Source organism: Tachysurus fulvidraco, chromosome 23 (genome assembly GCF_022655615.1).
Source record: "Tachysurus fulvidraco isolate hzauxx_2018 chromosome 23, HZAU_PFXX_2.0, whole genome shotgun sequence".
Lineage (NCBI taxonomy): Eukaryota > Metazoa > Chordata > Actinopteri > Siluriformes > Bagridae > Tachysurus > Tachysurus fulvidraco.
Window position 1 is genome coordinate 1,408,208 of NC_062540.1, and position 13,967 is coordinate 1,422,174.

Below are 13,967 nucleotides of genomic sequence, written 5' to 3' on the forward strand. Positions count from 1 at the left end.
GTATGCTCGTAGTGAATGAATCTCGTTTGCTGTTGAATGAACCTCACAGCGAAGTTAAACAAAATTTAGAAGCAGAGCGGGAAATTGGACGTCCTAACAAAATATGTTACCGTCAAGTAAACTCCGCCGTATCAAAACCGTATCTAACACAGAAATCATTTATAATAAAGTAGATGTAACATGTACAAAAGTAATATTTAAAAAGCATTTACCTTATTCCTTCCAAGCTCCGATGAAGATGCCACATGCGCTCTCCTGTTCACTGATCTGGGATCTGTCGTGCTCTCTTCGTTATTGTGCTAATGGACTGTCTACACAAAAACTTATGCTCACTTGTACATTTGCCCATTTGTCACCCCACACTTTGTTATTGCACTAATGGACTGTTACACAAGAACTATGCTCATTTTCACACTTGCACTTTTTTGCATTGCTGCTCACCATTGCCTAACTTACCATTGTATATATCCACCTGATTTCTGTTTATAGTAACAGCAATATTGTCAGGACTCAGCCGGACTTTGGCCATATGCAGTTTATGTTTGGTGTCACGTGTCTGCCCCGCCCTTGTCTCTTCCTCCCCGCCTCTGCACACCTGTTCCTCATGTGTCTGATTGTTATCAGTATTTAGTTGAGCCGTGTTGCCTTGAGCAGCGCGGAATCCTCTGTTGTCTTCGTTCAAGTTGTGTCTTGATCTAATCTAATCTAAGCAGTGCGGAATCCTCTGTTGTCTTCGTTCAAGTTGTGTCTTGATCTAATCTAATCTAAGCAGTGCGGAATCCTCTGTTGTCTTCGTTCAAGTTGTGTCTTGATCTAATCTAATCTAAAAAAAAAAAAAAAAACAAGACCATCAGTACAGCTTCAGAACTCACCAGACTGAACCAATGGTGCTGCAAATCAGCCTCTTGAGGACTTGAATTTACTGAGCATCTCAGAGCAACCCATTGTTTCACAAATGTTTGATGATGCATAGGAACAGTTGAATTCAATTATTTGATGGATTGTCCCAAAACATGGCAATATAGTGTATCTATTATGGATCGTACCAATTAAAATTAAATATGATTGTAATGACATTAAAAAAAAACACTTTTACATTTTTTTTACACCTTTACAGATTTACTTATTGTTTCACAGAGACCTCAACACCCTAAAGAGGAAATTATTACACATGATTATGATTTTTATAATGTCAGTAACACCTTTACGGTGGAGAAGGGCAGCAGCAACACCAAAACTACATCTGAAAGTATCAGAGTCTCCTTGCCAGCCAGCATTAGTCCTCGCCACTGTAAAGGTGTTACTGACATTTAAGGTTAATGTCACCTTTAAAAGAAGATGTTGTAAATTCCAATTTCCAAAAAAAGTCTGTAAGCTTTAAGATATATAATCTCCCTTTTTAAAGCCTACTTAGCTCAACCAGTTGCCGATCATTTGTGCACTGATCCTGTATTTACAAGTTCTCTGTCAAAACCAAGATCGTACTTAATGTTATTTTGTGCAGTGGATTTACAGAAACTTCTTTATTTACAAATGTAGCCTTCATAAATATCACTGAGACAAACACACTTTTTTTGTTCTATTTCATTTTAATGTCATTTTAATGTTTAATGCTTTAATTCAGTGGTAATAGAGTTCCCCTGCTCGCACCGGTACTCTCCATACTCAACCTTAGTGTGAAAGCCGTTAGTGATGGTCAGCTTGACCGGGATCACAATAGTGATCTCCATCCTCACCACGTTCACAGTGAGTTTGGTGCGAGGAGGAATGCTGGCTGGCAAGGAGACTCTGATACTTTCAGATGTAGTTTTGGTGTTGCTGCTGCCCTTCTCCACTGTAAAGGTGTTACTGACATTTAAGGTTAATGTCACCTTTAAAAGAAGATGTTGTAAATTTCAATTTGGCTCCGAAACCAATCTGGGTGGAATCGCTGAACCTGAAGCTCTCAGTGACAGATCCTGAATAAACTCGAGTCAGATCAGTGGTGAAGGTTTGTTTCTCAGATCCATAATTCACACCAGTGATGAATTCGATGATGACTGTTTTTGAAGTTTCTTCCTTTTTGTCCCATTCCATTTCAGCTTCAATGGTGGTTTTGCCAGCTTTAAGAGGACGGATGTGACTCACATGGTTGTCAAACCAGTCGAGCTTAGGAACATCACGACCAGCTCTGGCCACCTGGATACACCCACCTCTCTGTACATGCTGATACAGAACCCAGGCTCCTCTCTGCACCTTGTGAGAAGCTGCTTTGTCATTAAAATCGCCATAACGCAAATTGGTCTCACAGTCGAGGACGAGGCTCCGGCCCTGATAGTTCTCCTCTTCATACAGTGTGATCTGAGGATTGTCCAGGTCTTCTGTCACCATCTGTAGTGAAGAAATGTCATCGTTGTAGTACACGTTAGCATATTCTCCTTCCTCATAGACGGTCGGTTCACCAGTGTAATTAGCACCTGTGTACGCCACCCATGGATTCCCGATTACTTTCAGAGAGGAGATGCAGTCATCAAAATTTAGTTTATTCAAATCAGGGACATCAGAAGTGAACTCTCTGCTGAGGCCCTCAAAGTAACAATGTTCATAGACGATGATCTTGTTCATGTCTGAATCCTGCAGTTTGCTCAGAGACTTACAGACAATGCAGAACACGATGAGAGTGAGAATCTGTGAAGATTATTCAACTGTGTATTTCTATATATACTGTAGCTGTTTTGTGGTGTAAACTGGACAAATGTAAAACTGTAACAGCTCCTCCCTAAAAAAGTAACAACAACAACAGATTAAACAAACAAACAAAAAAGTCTCAGCCCAAATTTTAAGATGATCTTCCCAGATCAGTGAATAGATCATAGTGTCATCAAGGTATACTTCACTTTGCAATTCTGACCTTCATCAGATACATCAGACCTTTCAAAGCCTTGAGAAAAATAAATCCAGTCACACATCACTGTTGTTTTGATCTTGTGCTCTGTTTTCTGTGTTTTTGTACCTTACTGATATTTTTCCTCTTTATAGTCACTGTGAAATTATTATTGTTCTACTGATTGTTATATAATTTGTTTCTCTGAATTAGATTCTCTTCTTTTTTCGATTCTCCTGACTACACTAACACCTATTACGTTGAGACAGTAACATCTGGGTAAACTGCCTACATGTTGCAGAAGTGACTGTACTCACATGTACGGCCTTCTTTGCTGATACAGTAACATCCAAATCGACTAGTTGCACAATAACAAAAGACATTTTTCTGAAACATTAAAAACTCCAGTATGTTTTTCTGTGTTCTGTCTTCTGCTACATGGATGACTTCCATAAAGATTCCTGCGGATTGTAATGTTGTTATTGTCTCACTCATACTAATTATTGTGTATGTACCTGTATATGATTCAATGCTGCTGTTGTCCAATTCAGGACCATGACCAAATGGAGACGAAATAAAAACATTAAAAAAAAAGTCTGTAAGCTTTAAGATATATAATCTCCCTTTTTAAAGCCTACTTAGCTCAACTAGTTGCCGATCATTTGTGCACTGATCCTGTATTTACAAGTTCTCTGTCAAAACCAAGATCGTACTTAATGTTATTTTGTGCAGTGGATTTACAGAAACTTCTTTACTTACAAATGCATTCTTCATAAATATCACTGAGACAAACACACTTTTTTTTTATATTTCATTTTAATTTTAAAATAAAAATCATTGTATAATTGGATGTACAATAACCAGGCCAGTAAGATCACATTACATGCCTGCACATTGTTCCATCATTAGGTACTAAAACTAGTACATGCAGGGTACTAATAAACCAAAACATTAACTGAATCATAATACAGTGATACATACTGTATATTAATTACTTATACTAAATGAAAGATAATTTCTGCTTTGTGTTGGTCCGTGTCACAACACAGCATCAATATTTTGTTCTATCATGGCTGTATTAGAGCTTCTCCTCCTTGAATTCAGTGGTAATAAAGTTCCCCTGCTCGCACTGGTACTCTCCATACTCAACCTTACTGTGAGAGCCTCTGGTGATGGTCAGCTTGACCGGGATCACAACAGTCATCTCCTTCCTCAATACCTTCACTGTGAGTTTGGTGCGAGGAGGAATGCTGGCCGGCAAGGCGACTTTGATACTTTCAGATGTAGTTTTGGTGTTGCTGCTGCCCTTCTCCACTGTAAAGGTGGTACTGACATTTAAGGTGCGCTCACCTTTAAAACCACACAGCGATAATTCAAATTTGGCTCCAAAACCAATCTGGGTGGAATCGCTGAACTTGAAGCTCTCAGTGACAGATCCTGGATAAACTCGAGTCAGATCAGTGGTGAAGGTTTGTTTCTCAGATCCATAATTCACACCAGTGATGGATTCGATGATGACTGGTTTTAAACTTTCTTTCGTTTTGTCCCATTCCATTTCAGCTTTAATGGTGGGTTTGCCAGCTTTAAGAGGACGGACGTGACTCACACGGTTGTCAAACCAGTCGAGTTTAGGAACATCACGACCAGCTCTGGCCACCAGCTTATACCCACCTCTCTGTACATACTGATACAGAACCCAGGCTCCTCTCTGCACCTTGTGAGAAGATGCTTTGTCATCAAAATCGCCATAAGACAAATTGGTCTCACAGTCGATGACGAGGCTCCGGCCCTTATAGTTCTCATGTTCATACAGTGTGATCTGAGGATTGTCCAGGTCTTCTGTCACCAGCTGTAGTGAGGAAATGTCATTGTTGTAATACACGCTGGCATATTCTCCTTCCTCATATTCAGTCGGTTCACCAGTGTAATTAGCACCTGTGTACGCCACCCATGGATTCCCGATGACTTTCAGAGAGGAGATGCAGTTATCAAAACTCAGTTTATTTAAATCAGGGACATCAGATGTGATCTCTCTGCTGAGGCCCTTAAAGCAACTTTGTTCATAGACGATGATCTTGTTCATGGCTGAAGGAGCTTGCAGTTTGCCCAGAGACTTACAGACAGTGCAGAACACGATGAAAGCGAGTATCTGTGAAGATTATTCAAGTGTGTATTTCTATATATACTGTAGCTGTTGGTGGTGTGAAAAGTAGAAACACACATTTTACTGTAACTGGCATACTGTTACAGCTCCTCCCTAAAAAAGTAACAACAACAACAGATTAAACAAACAAATGTGTCAGCCAAAAACAAACAAAAAAAATTCTCAGCCAAACTTTTAAGACGACCTTCCCAGATCAGTGAATAGTGTCATCAAGGTATACTTCACTTTGCAATTCTGCGCCCCTAACAAGTCTCTCTGCCTTAATGGTGGACATGTCATGCATGATGGAATATATATTTGTAAGTTAGGAGTAACAAATGCAGAGATGCCAGAGACAATATGGTGTAAATGTAATTGCATGTAACTTTTTAAAAGATCTATTTTGGTGTAGAACATGAAGAACCCACTCTGTCCACACAGTCTTCCATCCTGGGAAAAGGACAGGAGACCGGTTTGTTATGCCGTTAACGTGGTCCAAACAGAATCACAGGTATGTGTTAGGCTTTACTGCTGTCAGGTTCTACTCTCCTAACGGCAAACACTTCCAGTCCTTACCACCCTCTAAACAGTAGGTGTGCATCAGTGCCCTAGAGCTCCCTGTGACTGTATACTGGATGGAATGCACATGACACCTTCTGTTCCACATCCATAACTCCTTTATGCTCCATCAGCTCAAACAATTGTGAGATGAAATTTGACCCTTGGTTTGTCTGACTGACCTTAGATAAACAGAAAATCTAGCAGAACTTGTTTCTCTGAATTAGATTCTCTTCTTTTTTCAATAATCCTGACTACACTAACACCTATTACGCTGAGACAGTAACATCTGTGTAAACTGCATACATTTAGCAGAAGTGACTGTACTCACATGTACTGCCTTCTTTGCTGATACAGTAACATCCAAATTGCCTCGTTGCACAATAACAAAAGACATTTTTCTGAAACATTAAAAACTACAGTATGTTTTTCTGTGTTCTGTTTTACTGATAGAGTTTGGGATTGGGAACAATCACATATCTGAGCAATACAGTTATATAAATTTGAGATTGGCAGCTGCACTACTGTCAGAACTGATGTTCTGGAAAATTAATCAAGACTTTACTCAAGCCCTGACCAATCAGAATTAAGAGCTGAACAGTGTTGTGGTGTATTTGCTCAAACTCGATACTGAATGAGTGTCATGATACAGAACAACACACTTTAATACTTTTATAGATGAGCTAAAAGTGAATTCTTGCCGTGACCAGATTCTTTTTTATGGAGAAGAATATTGGGGTCTGATGCCATGTATAAGTTACCACGGCTTAAAAGCTATCAATGTTCGTGACCCATACGCTCTGCCACCTTTTCCTTCAGTCCTACATCATATCCGGGAGACTTACGTCTTCTCAAAGCTAGACCTTTGAAGTACATAAAACCTGATCCAAATCATGGAAGGAGAATTGTGGTGAACGGATTTTCTAACTACAAAGTTATGCATTATGTGTCTAGTCATGCCATATGTATTAACAAACGTACCAGCTGTATTCCAGTCCTTTTGTGAATGAAGTCTTCTGTGACTTATTATACCACTGTTACTGAGTACATAGACAACAGTCTAGTATTCTCCTTGACCTCTGAGACTCATGTAACCCATGTACGAACTGTTCTCATCTGCTTTCAGCAACAGCAGCTATCTATACCTCAAAACAGTAAAATGTGAGTTCCGCCACACCTCCAACTCATTCCTCAGTTAGGTCCTCATCCACCAGGGATAGAAATGGATGCAGCCATAGTATGAGCTGTCACGGTATAGACAGCACCTATCAACATCAACGAACTGTACCGGTATATTCGAGACTATAGCTCAGTATCTGCTCCTCTGACGTCACAGATATAAGGACACCCCAAAAAGCTCTGTTGGTCTGAATCCACACAACCTACCTTTAACCTGCTGAAACACCACTTCACCAGATCCTTTATCTTATGACACCACAGATTTATCTCAAAACAAAATTACCATGCAGAAAACTCAGTCCCAGATACATTGGATCTTTCAAAACCATGGGACAAATTAATCCAGTCACACATCACTGTTGTTTTGATCTTGTGCTCTGTTTTCTGGAATCTTTGCTATTTGTATTGTGTTTTTGTACCTTATTGATATTTTGCCTCTTTATATTCACTGTGAGATTAATATTGTTCTACTGATTGTTATATAATTTGTTTCTCTGAATTAGATTCTTTTCTTTTTTCGATAATCCTGACTACACTAACACCTATTTTGCTGAGACAGTAACATCTGGGTAAACTGCCTACATTTTGCAGAAGTGACTGTACTCACATGTACTGCCTTCTTTGCTGATACAGTAACATCCAAATTGCCTCGTTGCACAATAACAAAAGACATTTTTCTGAAACATTAAAATCTACAGTTTGTTTTTCTGTGTTCTGTTTTACTGATAGAGTTTGGGATTGGGAACAATCACATATCTGAACAATGCATTTATATAAATTTGAGATTGGCAGCTGCACTACTGTCAGAACTTATGTTCTGGAAAATTAATCAACACTTTACTCAAGCCCTGACAATTCTTGAATTAAAAACTGAACAGTGTTGTGGTGTATTTACAATTGCCTTGCTCAAACTTGATGCTGAACGAGTGTCATGATACAGAACAACACACTTTAATGCTTTTATAGATGAGCTAAAAGTGAATTCTTGCTGTGACCAGATTATTTTTTATGGAGATGAATATTGGGGTCTGATATCATGTATAAGTTTCCGGGGGTTAAAAGCTATCGATGTTCGTAACCCATACGCTCTGCCACCTTTTCCTTCAGTCCTACACCATATCCGGGAGACTTACGTCTTCTCAAAGCTAGACCTTTGGAGTATGTACAACCTGATCCAAATCATGGAGGGAGAATTGTGGTGAACGGATTTTCTCACTACAAAGTTATGCATTAAGTGTCTAGTCATGCCATATGGATTTACAAACGTACCATCCGTATTCCAGTCCTTTGTGAATGAAGTCTTCTGTGACTTATTATACCACTATGTTACTGAGTACATAGACAGCAGTCTGGTATTCTCCTTGACCCCTGAGACTCATGTAACCCACGTACGAACTGTTGTCATCTGCTTACAGCAACAGCAGCTATCTATACATCAAAACAGTAAAATGTGAGTTCCACCCAAGTCAGCCAAAGTATGAGCTGTCACGGTATAGACAGCACCTATCAACATCAACGAACTGTACCGGTATATTCAAGACTATAGCGCAGTATCTGCCCCTCTGATATCACAGATATAACCAAACCCTGCTTCACCAGATCCTTTATCTTATGACACCACAGCTTTATCTCAAAACAAAATGCAGAAAACTCAGTCCCAGTTACATCAGACCTCTCAAAACCATGGGACAAAATAATCCAGTCACACATCACTGTTGTTTTGATCTTGTGCTCTGTTTTCTGGAATCTTTGCTATTTATATTGTGTTTTTGTACATTATTGATATTTTGCCTCTTTATATTCACTGTGAGATTATTATTGTTCTACTGATTGTTATATAATTTGTTTCTCTGAATTAGATTCTCTTCATTTTTTGGTAATCCTGACTACACTAACACCTATTACGCTGAGACAGTAACATCTGGGTAAACTGCCTACATTTAGCAGAAGTGACTGTACTCACATGTACTGCCTTCTTTGCTGATACAGTAACATCCAAATTGACTAGTTGCACAATAACAAAAGACATTTTTCTGAAACATTAAAAACTACAGTATGTTGTTCTGTTTTACTGATAGAGTTTGGGATTTGGGGCATTGGGGCAATTCTGTGATAAACAGAGAGCTAGTAATGAAAAGAGCCATTTTAACATGATGTCTTGATAACCTCTCTGATCAAACTTAACTCAAAGCTAGCTATATATCTGAATTGGGGGGGGTTTCACATAAGTGATGATCCAGACCACTCATTAAAATAAGGCAGCCAGAAAACGATCTCTTTGCTTAGAGCTATTTATATGAACTCTCATTTACTTTACCCTCATTGCATATGATACCACAGTACACATTACAATGTGACACAAGTCATTGAACAACATATCTTAGACATTCCAACTGTAAAACAAAAGCAGTCTTATGTAGGATAGATGTCCAGTTTTAAAGAGGCTCACAACACTGAAGACGAAAACAAAAGGGTTCTTGCAAGGAATTGTTAAGCTTATCCATATTGTGTTGTCTTCTGAGTGCTTTACGGCATATCCATCACCACCTCCTCAAATAAGGTAGCTGCATTCTCCAGTCACCATTTTAAACCATTGTCCATGTTATACTTTTAAGTATGCAATGGGGGTGACACAAGAGGCCCTTCTATAAATACAAAATTAACTCAATTACGAGTTTGTATTCATTAAGAGTACACTACAAACATTGCCAGAGATATAACAGTCATTCATATAAAGTCAAAACATTGCAGTAAATATACTCACAATGGCAATAGAAACAACTGTTTCCCATTAAGAGGCCTTTCACTGAAGCCAACACCCTGATAAACCTAGACTCGGGTGGAAGCCATTTTCTTTTCCTTTACTGGTCTATCCCCTTATAAACATTCAACGTCAAGGTTGCCCCCTATAGGTAAGGAATAGAACAACTAGTAACAGGCCAGACCTGTTACATACCCCTCCCGTCAGAAAAAGTTGGGACATACCCATGGTAGCTTTTCAAATTCTGTACGTGATAAGTGTCCCTATTTTCAGGATCATCAAGAAATGATACTGCGTAATTTAAAGGGCCCAAACACTTCTCAATTTTGGCTGGACCTTTCCATTTAGCAGAAAGGTATTTTTTGCCATAAAACCTTCCTCTGACTTGGACGATGGGTGAGCACCACCCAAACTACATCACCTACTTGGAAGTGTGTCGATTTTCTTTTCTGATTGTAATAATGTTTTTGTTTAGTCTGAGCTTTTCCTACATTCTCCCTTACCAATTGGATCAAGTTTTGCTGTCTTTCTAATACTTCATAGGTAGAGCTGCTTGGGTCAGGTGGATAACGGATGGCCCTTTCCAGAGGCCCCTTTAGTTTCCTTCCGAGGGCCACCTCGGCAGGTGTAAACCCAGTACTTTCATGCCATGCCGTGTTAATTGCAAATCTGAACTCCGCCAACCATCTGTCCCATTGTCTGTGGTGCTCTTCCACATAAGAAGCAATCATAGTTTTAATGGTACGATTAATCCTTTCAGTGAGGTTGGTTTGTGGATGGTATGCAGTTGTTAATTTTTGGACCACTCCCCATTATTTGCACACAAGGTTTATTAGTTGCGATGTAAACTGTGCTCCACGGTCGGATACAAGGTAAGCCGGAGTTCCCCATCTAGTAAAAATTTCTTCAACTAAGATACGAACTATTGATGGTGCTTTAGCTGTACGTAAGGGAAATAACTCAACCCACTTTGAACAGTAGTCTACCACCACCAACAGATGTTCATTCTGCTTTCCACTCTTTGGAAAAGGTCCCATCAGGTCTACTCCCAGCATATAACCTGGCTCCACCACTGGTGTAGATTGTAAATGTCCTGAAAGTTTAGACAGGTTAGGTTTGTACTTTTGACAGACTTGACAATTCTTACAGTACTTCCATACATCTGCTCTTACACTAGGCCAATATGCAACTTGTAACAGCCTGAGAAGTGTCTTCATTCTTCCAAGATGTCCACTTAAAGGATTGTCATGGGCGTATTGTAAGAATTCATGGCGGAGAGATGTTGGAATAATTAATTGTAGTTTCTCCCCTTGAAGACTGCTGGGGACACTGCGGAACAGCAATCCATTCTCATACACGTATCTTACCCGTGTATTGTCTCCCTTAACCTGTGCATCGACTTTCTTTTCCATTTCTTGTACTTCAGGGTCATTCTTCTGTGCGTCAGTAAGTTGGGAAAGGTCGACTGGTAAGTTAGCTGGTTTTATTGATGACTTCACAGCTTTAAGCACTGTCAACATTCCTGATGGTTCTATACTTCTAGACAGAACATCTGGTACCACGTTGGTTTGACCTTTTCGGTACTTGACCGTAAATTGAAAGCCCTGTAACCGAATGGTCCATCGCGTAAGTCTTGAGGATAGCTTGGGGTGTTGGAACACCCAGGTCAATGCGGAGTGATCCGTAACAACTTCAAATGGTCGTCCCTCCAAATATGTTCTCCATTTCTCCACTGCCCAAATCACTGCCAGACTTTTTTTTTCAGATACAGAATAGTTTTTTTCTGGTCCTCGCAACAACCGAGAGGCATATGCTACAACATGTTCTTCTCCTTCAGCATCTTGCGTTAGCACTGCTCCCAAGCCGATTTCACTTGCATCCGTCTGAACTTTAAAAGATTTCGACAAGTCAGGGGGAACAAGTACAGGGGCATTTGTGAGGTCCTGCTTGATGGTTTCAAATGCTTTCTGACATTCATTTGTCCAAGCCCACGTTGCATTCTGTTGTTTTAATGCATGGAGAGGAGCAGCCTTTTTAGAAAACTTAGCGATAAATCTATGGTACCACCCTGCCAAACCTAGAAAACGTTGCAAATCTCTGAGTGACTGAGGAACAGGAAATTCACGGACTGCTGAAACTTTGGCCGGATCAGTCTTTACTCCCACACCTGAGATCACATGACCTAAAAATGTTAGTGACCTCTGGAAAAAATTGCACTTCTTCAAATTCAATGTCAACCCTGCAATAGAAAGGCAGCTAAAAACTTGGAGGAGGTGGTGTCGGTGTTTTTCCTCATTCTCAGAGTAGATCACCACATTGTCTATATAAATCAGGCAGCATTTTCCTCTTAGTTCCCTGAGCACATGCTCCATCAATCTCTGGAACGATGCAGCAGCATTTTTAAGGCCAAACGGTAAACGTAAGAATTCAAATAATCCTGCAGAGGTACCAAAAGCTGTCTTCTGTATACTGTCTTCTTCCATCTCCATTTGCCAGTAGCCAGTCTTAAGGTCAAGAGTACTAAACACTGAGGCACCATGTAAGGATTCCAAGATGTCTTGTATCTGTGGCATTGGATAGGCATCTAGGTGAGTTTTTGTGTTCAGTCCTCGATAATCAATACATAATCTTGATCCTCCATCCTTTTTTGGTACCACCACTACAGGGGAGGCCCATGGGGAAATAGAAGGGCGTATAATTTTCTTATCCAATAACTCTTGGATTTCTTTGTCAACAAATTGTTGCTTTTCTCTTGACAGTCTATATGGTCTTTTTCTCATAGGGACCTCGTCTGTGGTAATGTCATGATCAGCACACCTGCCTCACCTCCGCATCCACAACGGAGAGAATCGTCTCCGGAGTATTAAGCGCTCCCGGACCACACTTCCCACTACACCCCGCTCAGCCTAATCAGTGCACCAGCTGTTCTCTATCAGCTGGCGCACTTAAATAAGCAAACGAACTTGATCCCATTGCGAAGTCTTGATTTGCTACGGCTATCATTCTGAGCGTTGTCTGATTGTTCCTGTTTCTGGTTTTTGATCTGTTTCTGTATTTTGCCTCACGACTGATTTCTGCCTGCCCCGACCTTTTGCCTGTTGTTCTGACTACGTTTTTGCCTTACCTACACTGTCGTGTTTACCGGTACTGAACTCTGCCTGTTGTTTCCGAGATTATATATTAAAGCTGCAAATGGATCCTCAGTCTTACGACTCATCATTACAGGTAATAAGGCGATGTTTAACTATACTCGTTCGACCAATTTCATTTGTGCAAACTGTAGGCCAGTTAAGCATCAACTCCTCTAACAAACTCTTATTCTGTTGGTTGGTGTTGGTTTTTATTACCAAATCACGTATAGATTGTTGAGTGTCTTCTGAAACCCTAGGCAAGGGTATAGCAAGATAGAAGTGTAGGCTTGCACAGGATTCAGGTATCATCAAAGGAAAAGTTACCTCTTCATCACCACTCTCTTCTGACCTTGTTAAGCGATATTGGGATCTTCTAAAGTCAAGTACAATCCCAGAAGACCATAGAAAATCCATTCCAAGGATAAGAGGTACAGTCAAGTTAGTATCACGCATTATATACAATGTGACATCCATTTTCTTTTCTTGTAATTCACACTCCCATACCACCTTGCCAATGGCCTCCTGTCTAAGACCATTGGCTAACAAAAATGACTGACCATTGCTGGTTTTACAAGGTTCTTGCCCTCGTAACTGTTTCCAGAAGGCTTCTTTAATAAGAGATAAGGTGCTACCTGTGTCAACCAATGCTTGAAATAATCTGCCCTGGAGAATAATAGGGAGAGTAACCATTTCTGGTTGATCCAAGCTCTTTACAGGCTGCATTACCCGAGTGTTAGCTGGTGACGGCTTAGCTGTTGCTTCTCTTGCAATAGTGGTCTTCCGCTGTTGTGACTCTGAATTCACTTGGTTCCAGTATCTTTTAGACTCTTCAAAATCTCTTTCAATTTGCGTACCAATTCGTACTAGCTCACTTACTCCTTTTACATTACCTCGCAGCAAACTAGCCAACCTCGGGTTGCAGTTCCGTAGTATGGCATGAACAATTTCTTTATCAGTCATGTCCTTGTTTTTGCGAAGGCATAAGACTCTGTAATGATAAGCAAAATCTCTTATATTTTCTTTGGCACCCTGCTTTCTTTCCATTAACTTTCTTGCCACTTCTTCTTCGTAGTCCTCACTTAGGAAAGACTGCAAGAAGACTTCTTTGAACTGCTGCCAAGATTTTACATTCTTCTTTTCAGCCAGCCACCAATCTTTAGCGGTACCTTTCAGCACAGAGGTAAGGGAAGCAAGAATCTCATAATCACAGAGAGGGCATAGAGCGAAATATTCTTCACACCTCTCTAAGAAAATAACAGGATCTTCTTCTTCACCATTACTAAAGCTTGGGAACTCCAGTTTCACTGGTGGAGGCAGAGGCAAGCTCGACAT

The 13,967-nt window shown here is 40.1% G+C and overlaps 2 protein-coding genes and 1 pseudogene across 2 annotated transcripts; all 3 read right to left on the reverse strand.

Annotated features, from left to right (window-relative positions):
* Positions 1 to 1,592: 1,592 nt before the first annotated feature.
* LOC125140037 lies at positions 1,593 to 2,630 on the reverse strand (annotated as a pseudogene).
* Positions 2,631 to 3,660: 1,030 nt separating this feature from the next.
* LOC113654974 (epidermal differentiation-specific protein-like) lies at positions 3,661 to 5,027 on the reverse strand. The gene has a single exon (XM_027165276.2). The coding sequence runs from the start codon at positions 4,944 to 4,946 to the stop codon at positions 3,942 to 3,944; it is 1,005 nt and encodes a 334-aa protein (XP_027021077.2). The 5' UTR covers positions 4,947 to 5,027; the 3' UTR covers positions 3,661 to 3,941.
* A 7,683-nt stretch (positions 5,028 to 12,710) lies between these two features.
* LOC125140072 lies at positions 12,711 to 13,967 on the reverse strand. Its single transcript, XM_047807347.1, has one exon. It carries the CDS (start codon positions 13,965 to 13,967, stop codon positions 12,711 to 12,713), a length of 1,257 nt encoding a protein of 418 aa, XP_047663303.1.

Bases quoted from the DNA above. Each gene is read 5' to 3' on its own strand.
- LOC113654974 (XM_027165276.2), bottom strand. From the start codon at position 4,946: ATGAACAAGATCATCGTCTATGAACAAAGTTGCTTTAAGGGCCTCAGC.
- LOC125140072 (XM_047807347.1), bottom strand. From the start codon at position 13,967: ATGTCGAGCTTGCCTCTGCCTCCACCAGTGAAACTGGAGTTCCCAAGC.